This window comes from Peromyscus californicus, unplaced genomic scaffold (genome assembly GCF_007827085.1).
Source record: "Peromyscus californicus insignis strain IS unplaced genomic scaffold, ASM782708v3 Scaffold_4__1_contigs__length_199733344, whole genome shotgun sequence".
Lineage (NCBI taxonomy): Eukaryota > Metazoa > Chordata > Mammalia > Rodentia > Cricetidae > Peromyscus > Peromyscus californicus.
In genome coordinates, this window is record NW_026294562.1 from 39,396,462 (window position 1) to 39,416,469 (window position 20,008).

Consider the following 20,008-nt stretch of genomic DNA (forward strand, 5'->3'; position numbering starts at 1 on the left):
GAATTACCAAGATAAAATGTATCTTTACGCTGTAGAAACCTGGTGGTGGCCACGTTAACCACATGATCAAGGACAGTATCACTTCTAATGGGAACAATTAACTTGGTGACCTCCTGGTGTGACACCAAAATGTGGAAGATATTTGTATAGTATTCTTATTGAGCAACCCTACTTTTCCTTCCTCCCTTCCTCCCTCCCTTCCCTTCTTTCTTTTTTTGTGTGCCCAGCTTTGAACACAAAGTTTTGTGTATGCTACACATGCACTCTGCCACTGAGTAATAGCCCCATTCTTATCAAATATGTTTAACCAGAGTGTTATAAGTTTATAGGACATATAGAGACTAGAAGAACGTGACCCAAGACAACGGGAAACAACCACATGGGTTCAGAATGTGGGACAGTCAACAAGACAGTTGGCCTGCAGTCTTTGGAAATTCAATTTCATGAGAATTAAGAGTATGCTGTGGGAGCAGCTGCTGTCTGAAAGGCCAAAGAACTGTGACAATCAAATGTATTGGCTTAGAAAATAAAAATAGTCACAAAAGTGAATTTGGAAATAATTGTGGATTTTGACTTGGACCAGATGTTAGATGACATTAGGATCATTGTTGCTTCCTTATGCATGATAACACTTCAGCAACCATAGAGGGGAGGGATCATTATTCTTGGGAGATATGTTCAAGTCTACAGAAGTGAAGTGCTTTGATTAATATGGCATCAGAAGGAAGTTTATATAGAGATAGAAGAAGCAAACCACAAAACGTTGACCATTGTTGTAAATATGGAGGATGTATAGATGTTCATTTTCTTATTCTTTCTGTGTTTATGTATGATCAACAATTTCATAATTGGGAAATGGAGAGGCTGGAGAGAAAGGCCAGCTGTTAAGAGCACTGGCTGCTCTTCCAGAGGACCTGGGTTTGAGTCCCAGCACCCACATGGCAGCTCACAACCATCTGTGACTTCAGTTCCAGGGGATCCGACACTCTCTCCTTTACTCCCTGGGCACCATGTGCAAGCATGATGCACAGACATATATGCAGGCAAAATACCCATACCTATACAAATAAATAAAGAAATAGAGGAAGCAGGACAACTCCGGGGGAGTCAAAGAATCCCTGGAAAAACCAAGAAATGTGACAATTGTGCACATGGATCAGCAGCATGTGATCACATGAATTCTGTTCCCTGAGAGCACCTATTGTGACAGAGAGCAACGTGTCAACCCCACAGAGCCAAGATAGGCAAGGCTGCTTGCTTTCAAAGGGTGCCTGGCATTCCTAATAGCAGCCAGTCTCTTTAGCTCGAGACAGTTTTCCAGACAATCTGAGGTGACTACCGTGCTCTCATTTGCAGGCACGGCTTTCTCTTGCAGCCGCTATTTTTCAGGAGACCTAGAAGGTGCAGACTGTTCCACTGTCTGCATTAGGAACAGCTTGACTTGCTTAATTCAGGGTCTGACTGTCTCGACTTTGGTGTGTTCGTTAGCAGCTGCAGAGAGCGGAGGGCGATGACTGTGTGCCTGCTGCTTGTGGTACCGCGGCAGACAGCTGTCAGCTGGGTCTCCTCTGCAAACAGAGGCTCCAGGGGACTGTGCACTTTCCACTTGACAGCTTACATGGGGTCCTGTTGGGTCTTAACCTGGGCTTTCCAGAGCCTTCTCTTGGTGACAGTGGATGAGCTTTAGCTATTCTGTGATCCTCTTTAAATAGTTGTACAAATCTTAGCTCCCCCGACCCCCTAAATGTTCCCAGCTCTTAGCACATCACAGTAAATGGTTGTAAATCAAGAAATTAAGGAACCACAGGCCTAGTCTAACCTGCAAACCTCTGTAGCAGACAGAGGAATTGAGAGAATGTGTTAGGAAAGACATCAGATTGGTTTTGGGAATTTTTTGACATGCTCGTATAACATGATGGAGCTGACCTGCTTTTCGTCCACTGCAGACTGAGCTAATGGCCCAGCAAAATTGATTGAATAAAACTGAACCACAGGAGCTTCCACTGTGAGCATAGAAGCCCAGAGAGCAGAGACAAGTCTGGTTGAAAGCCTACGACAGGAAACTGAGGACCAGCGCTTCCAGTCTCTAGAAGCCAGTGACATCAGTTCTCTTCTTTTGCTTGGGCTATATATAAGGAATATATATAACTCTAAGGAAAAGAAGTTACTGAAAGGATCTGTGAGGTTAGCCATAGTGGCCCATGTCTGTAATCTCAGCGCTTAGAGAACACGGGTAGAACAATTACTGTAAGTTTGGGGGCCAGCTGGAGCTACAGAATGAGACCCCGACTCAAAAACAGTGAAAAGGAAACAAAATAAAACAGCATTCTGTGTGTATGCCTGTGTGTGTTAATATACTCCATTCCTTCATCCACTCTCCTCTCTGCCTAGTCCACATATGTCCTGCTTAGCAAAATGGGTGCCTTGGTAGGACTGACCCAAGGGACACTAGGGATCAGTTTTCTTTGTGTAACAGGGAAAACACTTTAGGGAATGGGGCATGGTTGTGTTCACTACCAAGGTAAGCCAGGTGTGGTGGTGCATACCTTTAATCTTGGCAGAGGCAGGGTGGATCTCTGGGAGTTTGAGGCCAGCCTGGGATACCTAGGGAGTTCTAGGACAGCCAGGGCTATGTCGAGAGACCCTGTCTCAAAAAATAAAAATAAAAGAATAAAAAAATAAGCAAGGTAAAACAGATCAAAGTTCTTAAAGTAAACCTGTTTGAGGGGTGAGGGTGAGGGCAGAGATAACCACAAGCAAGAACAATGTAATTTAGATCATGTTGGGAAGGCATCTGGGTGTGTAGAGACGGACCCACTGGGTCCCTAGGCTGCCTCTCCTACAAGGTGGGATGACTCTGCGTTCTGTGGCTTGCTGCTCTCAATCTCCAGTCTCTCGGTCAGTGTCAGCTGCTCATGAGCATCCAGTGACATGGGGGCCTTCCACTGAAATGCTCCTATAGCTTCTTCCCATGGCCAAGTTAGCTTTCATGGCACGCCTGAGATGCCCCAGAGGGGCAACTGTTGCATGTTTTACATCGTCTGCTGCTATTAGGTTAGAGGCTCACAGAGGACTTATTCAGACATATCACACAGGGAAGAATACCTTGGTGACTAAAGCACTCTTGGCCACAGTCCCCAAATACCTGTCAGCTCAGATCGTATCAGTGGAAGTTCTCGTGTATCTTTGACTTGAGTCTTGTGTTGTCTTGGGACTGGGTCAAGGACTGTCATCATTTGTTCGTTCATTCAATTCACTTACTTGACGTTGTTTCACAGTTTATTTGCATTTTCACTCATCTGTCGGGGAGGGGGGAGTATCTTGGCTCTCGGTGACAATACACAATTGCCCTCTCTATATATTTAGGCTCACCTTTGAGACTTAAGACCTTGGCGTCATCTTCAGTTTTTCCCTTTTGCCTGGTTAGTGCCTCTTCTCACTCTGTGATGTCCACCCAGGAGATTCTCCCGTATTTAGCACACTCTGTAGCCCTTTTATCTCACTGGTGAGTCCTGTCTATTTCCCACATTAGCTTTTCTATTGTTTGTCTTTTGTGTCATCTTTAGCTCTAGCCCAGATTTTCTGGACCTGTCTTTTTTTTTTTTTTTTTTTTTACTTACCGCACGTTGGTGTGTACTCCAGCCCCAGCGAGTCCCTCACCGCTGTCCGGAGTCTACTGCATCTTCATGCTGTTAGGACTTTTGAAAAAACGAGGTTATGCCCTTTTCGTTGAATTTCCCCCCTACTTTGACATTCCACCCATTCTTCACAATTGAGGTATTTGAGTTCAAATCTCACCCTTCCTGGGAAACCCACCCTGGTTCCTCCAACTTGGCTCTGTATCCATTGCAAATTTGAATGTACATTAAAAGCACACGCTACACTCAAGGGGGAATTTGTTTATGTTATTTATTTATGGTGCTTAGCAAAATCAGGTTCATATGGTGACATGTGTTATTGCTACTCAGTGGGGAATTTGCTCAGGGCCCGAGCTGGAATATGCATTCATTTCTTCATTAATTCCATGTCAGGCCCTCAGCTCGGTCCTGAGAATGTGCCCAGGGTCTCTAAGGACTGGCTTGAGAGGGATGAGGGACAAAGAAACTTAGCAGTTGAATAAAGAAGTAAGGGCTGAAGTCTGGGAAGCAAGGAAAGATCATTGGGATAGGTTACAGAATGCTCCACAGAAGTAGAGATGGCTGAGCTATAAGGGCATATATAGCTTTATTTTCATAAATTCTAAGATACTCTTTTCTTTTTCCACATCTCAAAGCCAGGATATATTTTTGACCAATGTATACATTTAATATGCCAGTGTTTCTCTCTGACCCCCAAGCTTGGACATGTAGGCACCACCACAGCCAGCTCGATACCATATATCTTAACAGTACTCAGGAGGCTGAGGCAAGAGGGTCATGAGTTTGAGGCCAGCCTGGGCTAGAACATATCACAGAGACAAAGAAAAATGTGCAATAGTAAGATTTTGGAGGCTGCATGATATAGCTTCACTTGAAAAAATACTGGGTGTGGGGTTGCCGTGTGTTCATTCCCAACTGCTGCTTTGAGAAATCATCACGATGCTCTCCCATAGTTCTGCAGGCTGTAAATTCATGTGTATCTTAAGGACCTGAAACCAAGATGGCAGCAGGTCTGATTCTTTCTAGGGACTCTTGGGGAGGAGTCTAGTCCTTGTCATTTCCAACTTCTAAAGGCCTTCTGCATTCCTGGGCTTCAGGCCCCTCTCCCAGTTTGCCTCTGTTGTCTTTGGCCTTCTGACTCTTGACTCCCCTCCTTCCAATTAGATCCACATGAATAAACCGGGATCGTTCCCCCATCTCGGGATACTCACCCTGGCAAAACAAGCTAATAGCCACAGGTTCTGGGGATTAGAACAAAGGTGTCTTTGGGGACATAATTCAGTGTATGACAGAAGTATTTATTTTAAGGATACTGATATGTTTTTAGAGCCTAAATGTGGGATTATAGCTACATCTCAGGAAGAATCTAGAATCTTTTTGGTTCCTACATCTGCTCCTGTCTTCGTGACTATATTCTTCTCTCTTGTTCTTGGCAGCCTGATTCACTCTGCAGCGCAGCCAACCTGCAGGGACATGACTGCTGGCAACCCAAGGGTCTGGGCTGCACTTATTATCCAACTTGCCCCTTTGTACCATCTCTAGTCCAATTGCCAAAAGAAGAACTAACTGATACTTTATTACTACTACTATCATCATTATTATTGTCTTTTGATCTCACGATGTAACCCAAACTGACCTTGAACAATCTTCCTGCCTCTTCTTCCCAAGGGCTGGGGTCACAGATTTGCACCACCACGGCTAGATGATTGGTACTCCTAGATCAACCCTATCAAGCCAAGAACGCAGCAGCAGCCTAAGGTAGCGCTTCAGCCAGAGTGTAGAGCTGTTCTCCGTGGCACAAATGCTACTGGGAAGCAGGCATTCGAGGCAAAGGCCTTGGGCATGCATTTAAGCATAGTCCTCTACTGAGAAAGACATAGCTCACCAGAAAGTTGAGTGAGAGGGTGCTGTTTCAGATAAAGGGTAGTGGTCAGTGTTGGTCAAACAGTAGGGATTCAGGGAACATTTATAAAACCGAGTTGTGAAGCTTCCTTTCACTTTTGCCTGCAAAGGAGTCTTTCAACAGGTCCCGCTCTCCCTCCCTCCCTCCTCCACTAGCCACACTGTCATGCGCTACAAGCTCTGTCTAGAATTCTTTAGTCCCTTTTTTCCTGTCACAGAATAAAGTCCAAACTCTAGCCTGACATGGATGTATGGAATGATGAATCTCCTTTCCTCTACCCAGGACAGAATAATAACGCCAACATCATAGAAGTGTAGAAAGGATTGAGTGAATTGAAGGGGCACTGTACTCAACAGCGCCTCTTGGTGGTGAGTCCTCCATACAGGGCAGGTTGGCTTCCTACTGCTCCTGAGGAATTGGTCACAGTCTTTTTCATGGTGGAGTCTTCTTTTACCTGGGACTCTAGCCTTGGGAATACCTGACCCTATCTTGTCTTTAGTCTTCCTTATTCCTTTAGGTTCTGCCAAGCTAGAGGGCTTGTTCTTTTCTCTTAATTCTGAAGACTTTCCAGTCCCGTTCTACAGTCTCAGAATAGGTTATGTAGTCGAATTTCCTACCTAAATGTGGGAAACCATCCACACACTGCCTTCCCGGGGGCCATTAGCTTCTACTTGAGTGCTTTGAATGCTGATGAGCCATACTTAGCCTGCTTGTTCTCATTTTTTTTCAACAGCTCTAATTAAATAATGAAAACATGCAATTATCTTTTTAGTCATGACTGTCTTGCCTTTTTAATAAAAATTTCAGTTCTTTCACAGGAACAAAGTAACTGCTCAAAAGGCATTGATTATATTTATGCCTTAAATTATAATTTCATGACATTAGTAGTTAAACCATTTCTCCCATTTTCTTCTAACTATACCAGTTGTTGGAGGAGATGGCTTGCATTGGAAGGCTCATGATTATTGGATGATGCCTACAGTGAACTTTAACACAAAGACAGTAGAGAAAACCCCCCTGACTGAAGCTGATGCCGCTTGGTATGTCCTCCAACTTTGCTTCGGTCACTTTCTCTTCTCTCTCTCTCTCTCTCTCTCTCTCTCTCTCTCTCTCTCTCTCTCTCTCTCTCTCTCTCTCTCTCTCTGTGTAGCCCTGGCTTCCTGGAACTATGTAGACCAGGCTGGCCTCAAATTCACAGAGACCCACCTGCCTCTGCTTCCTGAGTGCTGGAATTAAAGATATGTGCCACCACACCCAGCTTTAGGTCACTTTTGATTCTTACACATTTGAATTTTCAAAAGGAAAAGCTATATTATAAAACATTTACTATGGTTTGAGGCATCTCTCCAGTCTTTTCATGACTTATATGCAAATATATCCATGTCTGTATGTCTGATTTGGATTTTACATAAATTGGGATCAAACCATATATTCTCCTCTTTATTATTATTTTTGTGTGTGGGAAACTTGGGAATGAACACAGAGCCTTGTACGTACTAGTCAAGGGCTCTACCACTGAGTTATCACTCTACCACATAGCTAGCACCTATTATTATTGTTGTTGTTGTTATTATCATCATTACTATGGTGGCTTATTTTATTTATTTATTTTTTAAGATTAGGCATTACTATATGGCTCTGGCTGCCAGAAACACTCTATGTAGACCCATTTGTCCTCAAACTCACAGAGATCCACCTGATTCTGCCTCATGAGTGCTGAGATAAAGGCATGTACCACCATGCCTGGCATCATTTCTTAAGACATCTGTCTAAGCTGGCCTCACATTTGTGGTAATCCTTCTGCCTCAGCCTCCCAAGTTCTGGGATTCCTAGTATGAGCCACACATATTGGAATGCATTTTTAGTTTTGAAATGGGGTCTTACTTAATCACTTAAGTTGGCCTCAAACTCACTATTAGCTCCTTTAAAATTATTATTTCTTACTGTTTGTGTGTATGGTATATGCGAGAATGTGGCTATTTATGTACCCTGGCGTGTGTGTGGAGGTTGGAGGCACAATTTCAGGAGTTGGCTATCTCCTTCTGCCTGTATGTGGTTCTGGGGATTGAACTGAGGTTGTCAAGTTTGTGTGGCAAGCCTACCGAGCCCTCTCAATGTCTCTGTGTTGTCTTTTAAAAAGACAACATAACAATAATGTATCTTCACATGAAGACATAAAACTTGAAAAATTTTAATAACTTCATGGCTGGCATTACTAATTTATCATTTTTTCCTTTTGGTTAACCCATATATTGTTTTAGATTGATTCTTGAATTCTGATTTCTTTACCTTGAAAGACATGAGAAAGATTAATGACCTCTATAAACCTATGTACAAATTCACTCACCATTACCATCTGATTTTGTTCTTCCCCCAAGTCCAATGTGGATGTCCTAGCCCTGAGCACTTCAGATATGACCTTATTAGAAAAAAAAAAGATTGCTGTGGGTGGAATTAGTCAAGGCTCAGGGTGGTGGTGGTGTTGGGGCTAATATAATAGGATTCGTCTTCTTATGAAAAGGAGAAATTTGGAGACAGTACATGGGGAGAACATCAGGTGACACGAAGGCAGAGCCCAGGGTGATGCTTCTATAAGTCAAGGAATGTCAGTGAATGTCAGCAAACACCCAAAGCAAGCAAGACCACAGGGAAGAGTCTCTCTCAGGTCCTTTGAAGGGTACAAACTTATGGACATCTTACTTTGGACTCAGAAATCTCCAGAAATTTGAGATGATGAATTTCTGTTGTTTAAGTTTCCAAGTTTATGCTCCTTTGTTAAGAAAGTTCTAGAAAACTAATATATCTAACTTTTAAAAAAATGAGTGCTTAATATTTGAGGCAGAAAATATTAGAGTAATATTCTGATTTCAACTGGGTACCACTACTCTCTAGTCCAACAATATATTAAAAGATTGTGACTATGATATAGCCCACAGCTTTATGGAAATGGCTTGAGATATAACATAGTGATGGGCTGAATGTTTGGGTAAAAGTCAAATAACCAGTGATTTAGAAAGGTAAAAAAAATACTAAAAATTCCAGTGATAAGGATGTGGTTATCAAAGACCTTCCTTATATGGTAGACCAGCTTTTCTGGCTTTCAATTAAGTGAGGTAACATGAACAAAAAGTAATGATAATTATTTCTACAGAATTTATTCTCCTCACTTGCACCAGTATCTCATTCAAGGAAGACTCATGCTGGTCTATATTTGAGATTTTCCAGGGTATTTTATTGAATGCCATGTGTGTTATGGTCGTTATATGAGTTCAAAATCATAACAAGTTGCTTTCAGAAAATGGTGTCAACCATTCCATTTCAAAGTATTTGAGTAGGCAGGGCTTAGTCCAATGTAGCCCTACCCCTACCAGGAGAACATTTCTTCTTCTGAGCCATAGAGCATTCACTCCTCTAAATCTCTAGGCTTGTTTTTTCATGCTTTAGTCTTTTTTTTTTTTTTTTTTTTTTTTTTTTTTTTTTTTTTTTTGAGACAGGGTTTCTCTGTGTAGCTTTGGAGCCTGTCCTGGAACTCACTCTGTAGCCCAGGCTGGCCTTGAACTCACAGAGATCCACCAGCCTCTGCCTCCCCAGTGCTGGGACTAAAGGCATGCGCCACCACCGCCCGGCCTCATGCTTTATTCTTTGGGCAACTAAATGATAATGACATGATCTGACTCTCGTGACAGCTGTATGTAAAGCCTCACAAGAATAGAAACTTAGTTTACTTTATTCATCTTGGTATCTTTTTGGGCACAAATTATTTTTCATAAAAGGAATAACTAGGTACAATAGTATGCACTTCTAGTCTTAGCTAACTAGAAGGCCGAGGCAGGAGGATCACTCAAGTCCAGGAGTTCTATGCCAGCCTGTGTAACAAAGTGAAACACTGTCTAATGAATGAGGATATATTTTAAAATTTCTCTTCCTATGATTTTAAAAATTAATTTAACATTTATAAAGGCAAGGGCTATTGCTGGTCCTTCTTAATGGGATCTACAGCTAGAGCTATAAAACCAACCTAATGAAACATTTTCATAATATACTTTAAATGGAATAATGAAGTCATAATTTTCCTACATTTTTAGCACAAAGACTAGTTCTTCTTTTCTTTGTTCCCCCCAGACAAGTTGCTACCCCGAGTCTTTTCTATTTCAATATTCTAAACTTGCCACTACTTCCTTAATTCCTTTAGTACTGAAGTTCCAGTGCCTATGGGGCCTTCCAGGAAATTCCAACAAGTGAAGGAAACCAGGTAAGAAACAATAGGGAGAGGTGGGGGACTGGTGGAGTATTGGAGAATCTGGACTCCCACTGAAGTGATACGGTATACCATTTGGCTCAGTTGTGTGGGATATGGTAAGTCTATTATGGCCAGATTTTCATGTTTCTTAGGAGGTACCAGAAATATAGAATTATATGTGATATCTGTCAATTTGAAAATGTTTCAAATTGAGAAAAAAAACACCACATTGGCCTATAATATCCATTCTTTGCTGGTGAACACACCTTATAGTTTAACAGTTTGTAACTTCTATTTTTCCAAAATGGGTAATTCTTGGAGCTCTGGGCAATGATTCCCTAGGAACCACCAGGGACTTTAGCATGAGAATGGTGGAGAGCAGACTGAGACACATAAACGCACAAGGAAGTCTGAGTCATGTTTTAAACTATTTGTATTTTTTTTTATTGCAAAACATTTGTTACAGAAATTCCAGAAAGTTCTTTGCCTGTAGAATCTGCCAACTTCTGCTTCAAATTTATATATCTAAACAGACAAGCTCAAAGTGCATTGTGAATCGAGTAACAGACCGTTAAAAAAGAACAATGCCTCTAGATTTATATATATATATATTCATAGTGTCAGTAGATATGCAAACCTCTTTCTATCATACATGAAAGAAGGAAAAGATGTATATATATATATTTAGTAAACCCAATTTCAAAATCATTGTATTTATAGGAATTCATTTAAAAATGGTATCTGAATAATTTCCCCCATTATAAACTATGGTTAGAGCATTTACAAGTGAGAGTCTAAGTGCTATGTTATGAAATGGCTATGAATGTAGTGTACTGACTACACGGACTGTCTTACACAGTGGTAGCAGCAATAGAAACTCAGTTCAGATGCTCCAGTGACAGGAAGCAGGTAAGTCTTCACAGGCTATAGTATCCTTGCTCATAGTCTCCTTCACGCTGATCCTGTGTTTGGATCCAGTCAAACATGCTAATCAACATACATGGAAGTCATCCAGGAGTCACCCTGAATAGGGTGAGATGCTTCTCCCAACTCAGAGTTCTTGAGTGTATTTGATGTGTTTGCTCTCTATGTGAGAATCATGAATCAGACCGTGCTTGGCTCCAAATCAGAGGCCCCAAAACATGGCCATTGGGAATTCTGCTGGCACACACCTACATACCTATGTGGCTAGTACAGCGGTTGAAAACCCAAATTTGAATCTTTCTGTGGGACAAATATATATATATATATTTGCATGCTCTTGCATTGTCTTTCCTAGGCCCATTCCTTTGCATTCTAGATCTGGGTCTTGCATTGAGTTTGTAATCCCTTCATAGAGAGAGAGGCAGGCGACTGGGTGAAGATGTAGAGGGCCTTTCAGGATTCAGACAGGCAATTCAGAATCAGACATGACAGGTGCTACAGCAGCCACGTTAGGAACTTGGTTGGAGGGAGGAGGTGAAGTCAACTGGAAGATCAGACCTGGGTCAAATTCAGAACATCTGGCTTTTCCATGTAGTTGATGTTTGAGATTACTGTTTTGGGGTCCATAGGGAGGTAACAGATGAGTCTGTTGGTCTCACATACACGGAAAAAAAAAAAAAGGGGAGCTAGCTTTAGACTAAGGAAAAAGAAAGAAAAAAGCTGTGCCCCCAGGCCCAAGGCTGATCTCACCCTGTGCCTCACATTCTTCAGCAATCCAAAAGGACTGGAGCCAGAGCTGGCACTAATGCCCCTCGGAATCTATGGGCATCTACATAGATGTCCATCCGTTCACTTTCCAGCCCCCAACACCCATGCGGGGATCACGTGTTGCAGAAGGTGACCAGTTATTCCAGGAAAATTAGGAAAGGAATCACCTCTTTTGATTAATCTGGATGATCTGGTTACCTGCACCCCCTCTTAGATGACACACAGAAATCAGTACATCTTGATTTTATTAGGGGTGACCAGCGCAAGGAGATCACGAGAGCAAAGGCCGTACTAACACGCCCTGAAATTAATTTGAAAAAGGAAAGTGTTCTTCTTTAATCAGAACCAACCCCCTCTTTTATTGACTCTAATCTGAGAGACAAGATGCTTGACTCGTAGACACCAGAGACAGCACAGGGCAAAGCTGGTGGAGAGGAAAGATTTCCCTACTCATTTTGGGAGCATTTAGACTGTGCAAGTTGGAACCATCCCTTTCCAGATGTTGAATAGCTTCTAACAATGGAACAGCGACTTCTTTAAAGAAGAAACTCTTTGGAGTTACCTGGTGCTTCATCAAACAATCACCCCGTTCCACCTCTGGGCCCAGCCCGCCCACAGGGTGTGAAAGCCACAGGACAAGAAGGGAGGTCTCATCCATTACTGTGGGACCATCCACTCATAGCGATCTGTGCCTTTCTGTCCTGTCATTGTGGACCTTTGGCTTTCATCTCTGGTTTAGCAATTTGCACCCAGGAAGCTCTAAAGAATGTGTCTTTTGCGTATCACAGATGCTCCCACACCTGGACCTCGGGACTCCAGAGTGGTGCTGGCTTGCCGTCTCTGGGTCCCCTAGCTATTACAACTTGCAGTTGATACTTTTTTTCATAGTATCCGTTCAGAGCTTCACCAGCTTGAAAGAAGAAACCCTTGGTTACTTAGTTTTAATTTTTGAAACCTGAACGTAGTCCCAGTTTAAGAAGCCCAACAATTGGAGCGGGTCCCTAACTGGCTTAAGCATTGCAGCAGACAAGAGTAAAATGTTAAGTGCACTAAAAAAAAAAGTCAAAAGAAATGCATAAAGCACAGCGTGCATTGTGCTGACACAAAATTAAGACAGGGTTTGGACAGGGATTACTTCAGTCAAGTCAAATTGTTACTGTAAAGATTAGTGAGTTGAATGCAATATCTAGGCCAAGTATACAGCCACCTAAACATTAAACATTAGCATCACTTTTTCTAGAACAGACTGTGCTACGGAATGAACGTATTTATAAAATACTGTACACTGCTTCCACGTGGGGTCAGCAGACGTAAACAAACAGCTAATTCAACTGGAGTTTAAAATATTTAAGTTCATTTGCTATATAGTATTTTGCATAACATGCCAGCTTGTCAGAACCATACCGTACCTCTCACAGCTAGCGGGACCTGGTAGAGGATGCACATCAGCTTATACAAATATTTTACAGTGGTCTGAGGAATGTGAACAACATAATGAAGACCAGGAACAAAAATTCCCGTTATCGGAGGCTACTAAATAACATGGAAATGGGAACATACTCAATCCTTACCACATGTGCTTCTTTATTGAATGTTACAGATTTATAAATGAATATAAAGCTGTCCTGTAACGTTCATTAATACAACCACATGCTACAACTATGCTGGGTTAAACACAGGTTACAGATAGGTTTACATGTGTTTTATGATACAGCATTGCCCAACATGTCACATGGCATAGCCTATAGATATAGCATGATGGATAACTGGATAATATTATCTTTAAAGAAATCAAACAGCCCAAACATCCAGGAAGATTAGCTGTACAGCTGCAGAAAGAAGAAACGTACTATCCAGTGATCTACCATAATGTTATCTATAGAAACCAGATTTTTAAAATACATTTGTAACATTCAGAAGAAACACATTTTGTGTTTTCACAAGTACACCCCCCCATTTCATTATTCTGGTATAGGTATATATATATATTTTTTTTTTTAAAGGGGGAACTTTCAAAGTGCTAAATAATATCTGGCCCTGGAAGCTTCAATTTAAAGAAACGCCCAGTTCTATAAAGTGCCACACTCTGACTGCCCTCCTTTTGGCTTTCAGAAACACAAACCGGCCATGACAATTATCCTCTTACTTTCTAGCACTCCATTCAAATCTATCAGTTTCTAACTGTAAATATAAAATATGGCCATTTTTATAAAACATCCTTAACTCCTTTCCCAAAAGGAACAAGCAAGCAATTTAGAACAAATCATCACACATCACAGTATATAAAAATTGGCACCTATGAAGCAGACGATTGAATAAGCTCTCTCTTTCTTGAGCCCTCTATGACTTTATTTATGTATGGTCTTCAGTGACTGGCTGCTCATGAGCTGCTTAATTCACAAGGCAGGTCATTCAGGTCCCCTCAGTCAGGGACATGGTGGGACAAATGAGCTGAACACAAGCTGTCCGTACAAGGCCACAGAATCAATGCCACACTGGTGTGCAGAGAACCCAGAAATGGAAGGAGATGGGACTGGAAATAACACACACGCATGTGCACAGGAAGGAGATGGCTTATGAGACCTACACAGTTTGCGTCTTAAGTTGTTTACATTTGGCTTAGAGATTTCACACACTTCACCAAGGATGTTAGCACTTAATTTTCATGCAGAACAAAAGCTCAGGACTGTTAAGTGTTTCCTTTCCCAGGTCACACTGTCTTTCTCTCAGGTGATCACAACAAACAAACACTCAGACTTGTCCTTTCTCTCCCTTGCTTCCAATGAGGTCCCAAGCCAGGCCCCACAGTGCTTGGTACCCTGCTCTATGGTCAAAGATGATGAGTTCATTTCCTTGGACTCCCCTGTGGATTCCCTCGGAGAGTCTTTGCATTTGAGAATGCTTGCTACTCAAAGTCATGAAAATGTTAGGGCACAACACCATCCAGCTAACCAACCATGTCTAATCTAAGGAACAGAAATGCTGAGACTTGGCCTTCCAGAGATTCACAGGGAAGTGGTCTACAAGTGTATCGTGCCTGTTCCCATTTGACTGATGATAAACATGGTCTCTGTCCTCATCAGTCACTGGAACCAGAGGATTTGTGAACCCCTTAAAGTTACACTGTAGCTTCACGTGGATGTGAAGTTGGGGGGTGGGAGGGCTCGGGGTTTCTGTGAGGTTCTCACAGGGGTTCATGGCTCAAGGAGGCTCAGAGTTAAATGATTTACTCCCAGGTTCAACACATATATGCTGGGAGGGAGATCAATGAGGATGTGTCTCTAGCCCAGTTATCAATGAAGAGGTTGGGTGTTACCTAAATACCCAGGATGAAAACTGATTCTTCATGTCTGGTAGCTTGCTACTGTTTTCAGCTGAAAAGCTTGTTTCTTTAAAAAAAAAATATTTAAAGGCTAGAGGTTTTGTGAGGGATTGACTTGATTCCACCAAGTGAGGTACAGCTATAGTTAAAAGAATCAGTGAGTATCTGGGGCCAGGGACATGAAATCATGTTTCTGTTTTTTCTCTCTCTCTCCTTCCCGTCCTCCTCCTCCTCTTTTTCCCCTCATCAATGGGGAGGGAACACAGGGCCATGAGTATGCTAAGCAAGTGCTGTGCCACTGAGCCCCATCCCTAGCTCAAAGAAAATTCCTTTTTACAATCTTTTCTTTCTTTTTTTGTGACAGGGTCTCATGTAGTCCAGATTGGCCTTGAACTTGATATATAGCAGAGACTGACTCTGAATTCCTCATCCTCCTGCCTCTTCTCTCCAAGTGCTGGGATCACAGGTGTGCATCACCACTATTCCTGGCTCATTTTTCGTAAAGACTTGATTATTTTAAAATGTTCAGTGATCCAAATAGGAGCCCAAAGTTTTGTGGTCAAGATTTCTTTACCCCACTTTCAATCCAGATTCTAATCTAGAAACTTAGATTCTAGAAAATTCTAGACTGTGTAATACAAGCTGGCTTGGAATCACACATGTATTCAGATTGTATTTGGTGGCAATAGCTTCGTGTCAGAGAAACCAGAGTGAAAGATGTCACAACAGTGGGTGCTTCAAACAGGAGACGGCAGAGGGCAAGGGTGAGCCATTTCGACAGTTCTTGTTCAATGTAAGGAAAGAGTAAAATGACAGAGAGTTTCTGAAAATTGTAATTTCAACAGTAGGTCCAATAGTACAATGAGCTTTTCCAGTGAAACTTCTTGGATATTAAAAAATAGTCTTGGTTATACCTTCAGGTGACAGGGAGTCAAAGCCTCTTAAGAAATCTCTCTGTGTCTGTTTATTACTGTATATAAACATGTGTCTATGTATATGGATGTATACATGAGCAGCATAAACTATAGAACTCTGTATATGGTATGTTTGCTTTCTATTTTGGCCTACTGTATCTTTTTTATAGAAACATATTCATGGTCTGTCTGCAACTGATGGCTTTGGGTTGATGTCAAGCCCCTAGTCAAGTCTAAGGTTATTTATGGTTTTTAAACTTCCTTAAAAAGTACTTTGGAGCTGGGTGGTGGTGGCACAAGCCTTTAATCCCAGCACAAAGGGAGGCAGAGGCAGACAGATCTCTGTGAGTTCAAGGCCAGCCTGGTCTACAAATGAGCTGTTATACAGAGAAACCCTGTCTCAAAAACAAAACAAAACAAAGTACTTTGGAACATTTCCATAAAAAAGATACCAGCCCTTGAAAAAATCCGATTAAATTTATGCTGAGCCCAGATTAGATGACTAAATTCTAGGTATGAAAATATCCACATAGAACCATGTGTTCAAATACAAAACGGTCACGTGATGAGTGGTGTGGAAGTTTGGCAGTTACATCTTGGAGGTGTTCGGAGGACATAGTGGAAACATGCAAATGATGAAGGCCACACAGCAGCATCACACACTATGAATGGTGAGAGTATAACAATATCCCACGTGGCAATTTAATGTTAGTTCTTCCCACTGTTTTTTCTTAAAGTTCAATATTACATATTTGATGAGTGAATTCATTGATGACAGGTGAGATACAAAATAACTTAAAAATATAAAATTATTTAATTACATTCATCCTGAGCTTGCTTGACTATATACTTGATTGCCCATGGTATATTATAAATCATACGACTTTTGCTGTTAGCATCAATTCTTCTTTCATTTCGATTGCAAGACAAAAAGAAAAAAAAAAGGCATTTCTGTTCCCTTATTTTCTTCTAAAGAGATAAACAGTTGTGGCACCAGAAGTGAATATATAAGAGACAGGTGAACTGTATATATGACTGTTACCTTGTTTTTCTTTATAATGACCAATTACAGAAGTGTTGGCATGAGAAGGATGTGGGACGTTAGGTAGAACTGCTTGCTGCCGGCTTATACTGAATAAAAAGGATGTTCTTCATCAGTCACCAGTGATGGAACCAATGTGAAAAGAAAACAGAATTGAAGTTTAGAATATCTCATCTTGTATGCTGGCTCTTTTATCTCATTTTGCAACTTAGCCCCGTTGCCTCAACTCTCGATAACAGGGCAGAAGTCCCATGATGCCTGCTGGCATGGAGAATGCTTGAGCCCATCAGAGCTCATGGCTTTCTGTGGTGCCTGGTTACACACATTCATCCCTAACCCCTTGCTTTTCTCTTTTCCCCTCCCTCCCCAACAATGTGAACATGCCTTAACACCCTGTGTTTGGCACTGGGCCAGATGGAATGCTTGCTTGACCTGTGTGTGGCCCAGAGGTTACCTTTGAGTTAACATCTCCCAAGGCATTGTTTTGCTCAGCTAAGAGTAAAGCAGATATAACTCAAGGAAGGGGGAACAAGGTGGACATGGGGAGAATTTTAGTGCTGGATTCTCGAGCCTCCTGCAACACAGGGTTAGAAGGTTTAGTTGTGTTTGCTTTCAAAGCTGTGAAAAGCTGATGTTCTAGACAGTCTCCTCATGGATAGGCTATCCCCTCGGCCCTCTGGCTTGGAGGACTTACTTCTCTGGAAGGGATTTCGTAGGCTTGAGGTGTTCCTCTGTCTATCAAGCTTGTCACTGATGGAGAAGCTCTTCTTGGTATGTGCATATGGCACGCTTGGCTCTTCTGCCGAGTAGCTGTTGGCACGCTCTATCTTGGGAACTGTGATGTTGTTGGATAGGGTTCTGTCTGCATTTTCAGCCTCCTGAGAGGAGATCGGATTGGCAGCTCTCCGGCCTCTGGCCTCATTCTCCTCACTGTCAGAGCTAGGATGGCTCAGCTCTGCTTCTCGCTCAGGGTGGCAACAAGATAAGTCCTCTACTTTGTCTCCGAGACCTCCAGGGAAGGTGGCTCTGTCGGCAATTACTTGAGGGGCATTGACACATCTTGTGTCGATACAGTCCGTAATACTTGTGTATTCTGCTGTTTTCACGGGCACCCCAAAGTTGGCATAGTAACTCCTTGAAGGAGAAAACATAAAGCTATGGGATTTTACAATGGGGGCCTCTTCCAGAAGAAAGGGTGTGGTCGCTAGGTAGCGGCTACTCTTGGACCGCTCGATGGTATGGTACATTGGAGGGTCTGTGTCCCAGGGGTTTTGGCATTCTGGGAGGTGGGTATAGTCTGAAGAAAAAGACCTAGTGTCCATGGAGGTGAGGTCTTCAAAATCAATGCTCCTGCTTGGAGGTCGGTCTGTAGGTGCAAGGGTTGCATAGGCACTACTTGAAGGGGCTGTGGAAGGTGCTAGAGCTGAAAAGCTTGGCTCACCCAGCCCAAGGATGTTCATGGAATTATCCAGAGGGTCTATATCACAGTGGAGCTCATCCATGGCAGAGACATAGATGTCTATGCATGATGATGGTCTTCTGGAGTCAGGAACAATGGCCAAGGTGTTTGCAGGGGCTGCAGGAGCTTTGGGTTCTTTTGCTACTGAGTGGGAGCTAGTAGCTCGGTGTAAGCTCAGGGACCTTTCTTTGAAAATGCTTTCCAACTTTTCTATACCACCTTTGTCTTTCACATTGACTGAATAGAAAGAATGGCTTCGCATACGGGGCATTAAGGTTGGAGAAGTTGGGGACATGGTCTCCTCACCTGCAGGGTCTATACTCTCTTGAAGTTTGAAGGTGTTCCCTTCCTGGCTGTTGAAGCTGCTCTGGCGGACGATGTAGGCTGCATCTGTGCAGTCTGAGGAGGTCCTTGAGCGGATCTTGTTGGACTCTGCCCGCTCCAGACCTGTCAGGCGCTCCAGGGCTGTGGCCATGCGCCCGATGAGGTCTTCCAGCTGTGCCAGCCGGATGTCCACAGTCTGGAGTGAAGCCTTCATGGAGTGTTCTCTCTCATTAACTTCCTCTAGCCTCATGGACATGTTCTCTACCCTGTACGGAGAAGGAGAGCATAAGAGTCACTTAGGTCAGTGTCTTCTGCTGTGGGGGTTAGAGGATAAGGCTAGAAGACAGCAAAGCTGTATACTCTTCTCCAAGAGTGAATCAGCGGGGGTGGGTGGGGGTGGGGTGGGGGTGGGTGGGTGGGTGTTACAGGTAAAGGGAGGGCCTGAAGTGGAGGGAGTGGAGGGGTTATGGGTAAAGGGAGGGGCTGAAGTGGAGAGAGTGGAGGGGTTGTGGGTAAAGGGAGGTGCTGAAGGGGAGAGAGGATCACAGGATCTGACTACTTTTGTGCTGGAAGACATTTTGGAAATGATCTAATCCAGTGGTTTTCTTTAGTTTTAGTAGTATTTTTTAAAAGGAACCTCTCTGTGTTGCACAGACTGGACTTATGCCCTGTGATGCTCCTACCTCAGCCCCCTGAACAGCTGGGATGGCAGGCAAGCTCCACCACACCTGTCATAATTCAGAGGGTTTTAGTTTTTAGTTTAGCATACCCTAGGTGCTGCTTCCTAGTAGTATTTTAGTGCTTGAAGAGTAATAAAGAGCAGAATAGTTATTCTCCTGCTGTTCTTTGTGGAGCCCAGTGTATAGAGGGTTGATATCTGAAGGGGATAATGGTGCTGTTTGGCACGACTATATGTGATCACTGGTCTAAGGGCTGAGAAATGCCTGTGTGCCATAATCTGAATGGTGGTGCCTCTTTGTCTACTGCCCTTCAGGCTTAGGGTCTTACACCACAGAGAAAAGGAGCAAGTGAGAGTCAGAAAGACCGGGAATCCAGAGAGAGTGAAAAGATGCTGGGGTCTAGGAGAGGAGGCTCTTCAGGTACACTAGGAAAGTTCTGATGGGGATCCTAAAAGCAGAGCATCACATGGACTAAGAAAATAGAGCTGGAGCTGGAAGCCAGCTACAAAGGGACTGAAAAAAAATATACATACACACATATATACATTCAGGGTCTCATATACATACATACATACATACATACATACATACATACAGGGTCTCTCTCAGTAGCCCTGGCTGTCTTGGAACTTGCTATGTAGATCAGGCTGACCTTGAACTCACAAATATCTGCTTGCTTCTGCCTCCTAAGTGCTGGGATTAAAGGCATGCCACACCTTACCCGGCTCAAGAGCTATTTTTAACCAATTCTTACCACTTCTCTGCACTCCTACGTTGCTGGTATGTTAAATCTT

The 20,008-nt window shown here is 42.7% G+C and overlaps 1 protein-coding gene across 28 annotated transcripts in view; it reads right to left on the bottom strand.

Moving 5' to 3' along the window:
• Positions 1–10,196: 10,196 nt before the first annotated feature.
• The window catches only part of Trpm3 (transient receptor potential cation channel subfamily M member 3), an 859,806-nt gene continuing 849,994 nt past the window's right edge, over positions 10,197–20,008 (bottom strand). For 25 of the 28 annotated variants that reach the window (XM_052762651.1, XM_052762653.1, XM_052762649.1 and 22 more), the window contains one exon: positions 10,197–18,800. In XM_052762651.1, the coding sequence (XP_052618611.1) occupies positions 17,348–18,800 (1,453 nt within the window). In that variant the 3' untranslated portion in view covers positions 10,197–17,347. The remainder of the gene's footprint in view (positions 18,801–20,008) is intronic. The other 3 variants (XM_052762676.1, XM_052762677.1, XM_052762659.1) reach the window with 2 other exon arrangements.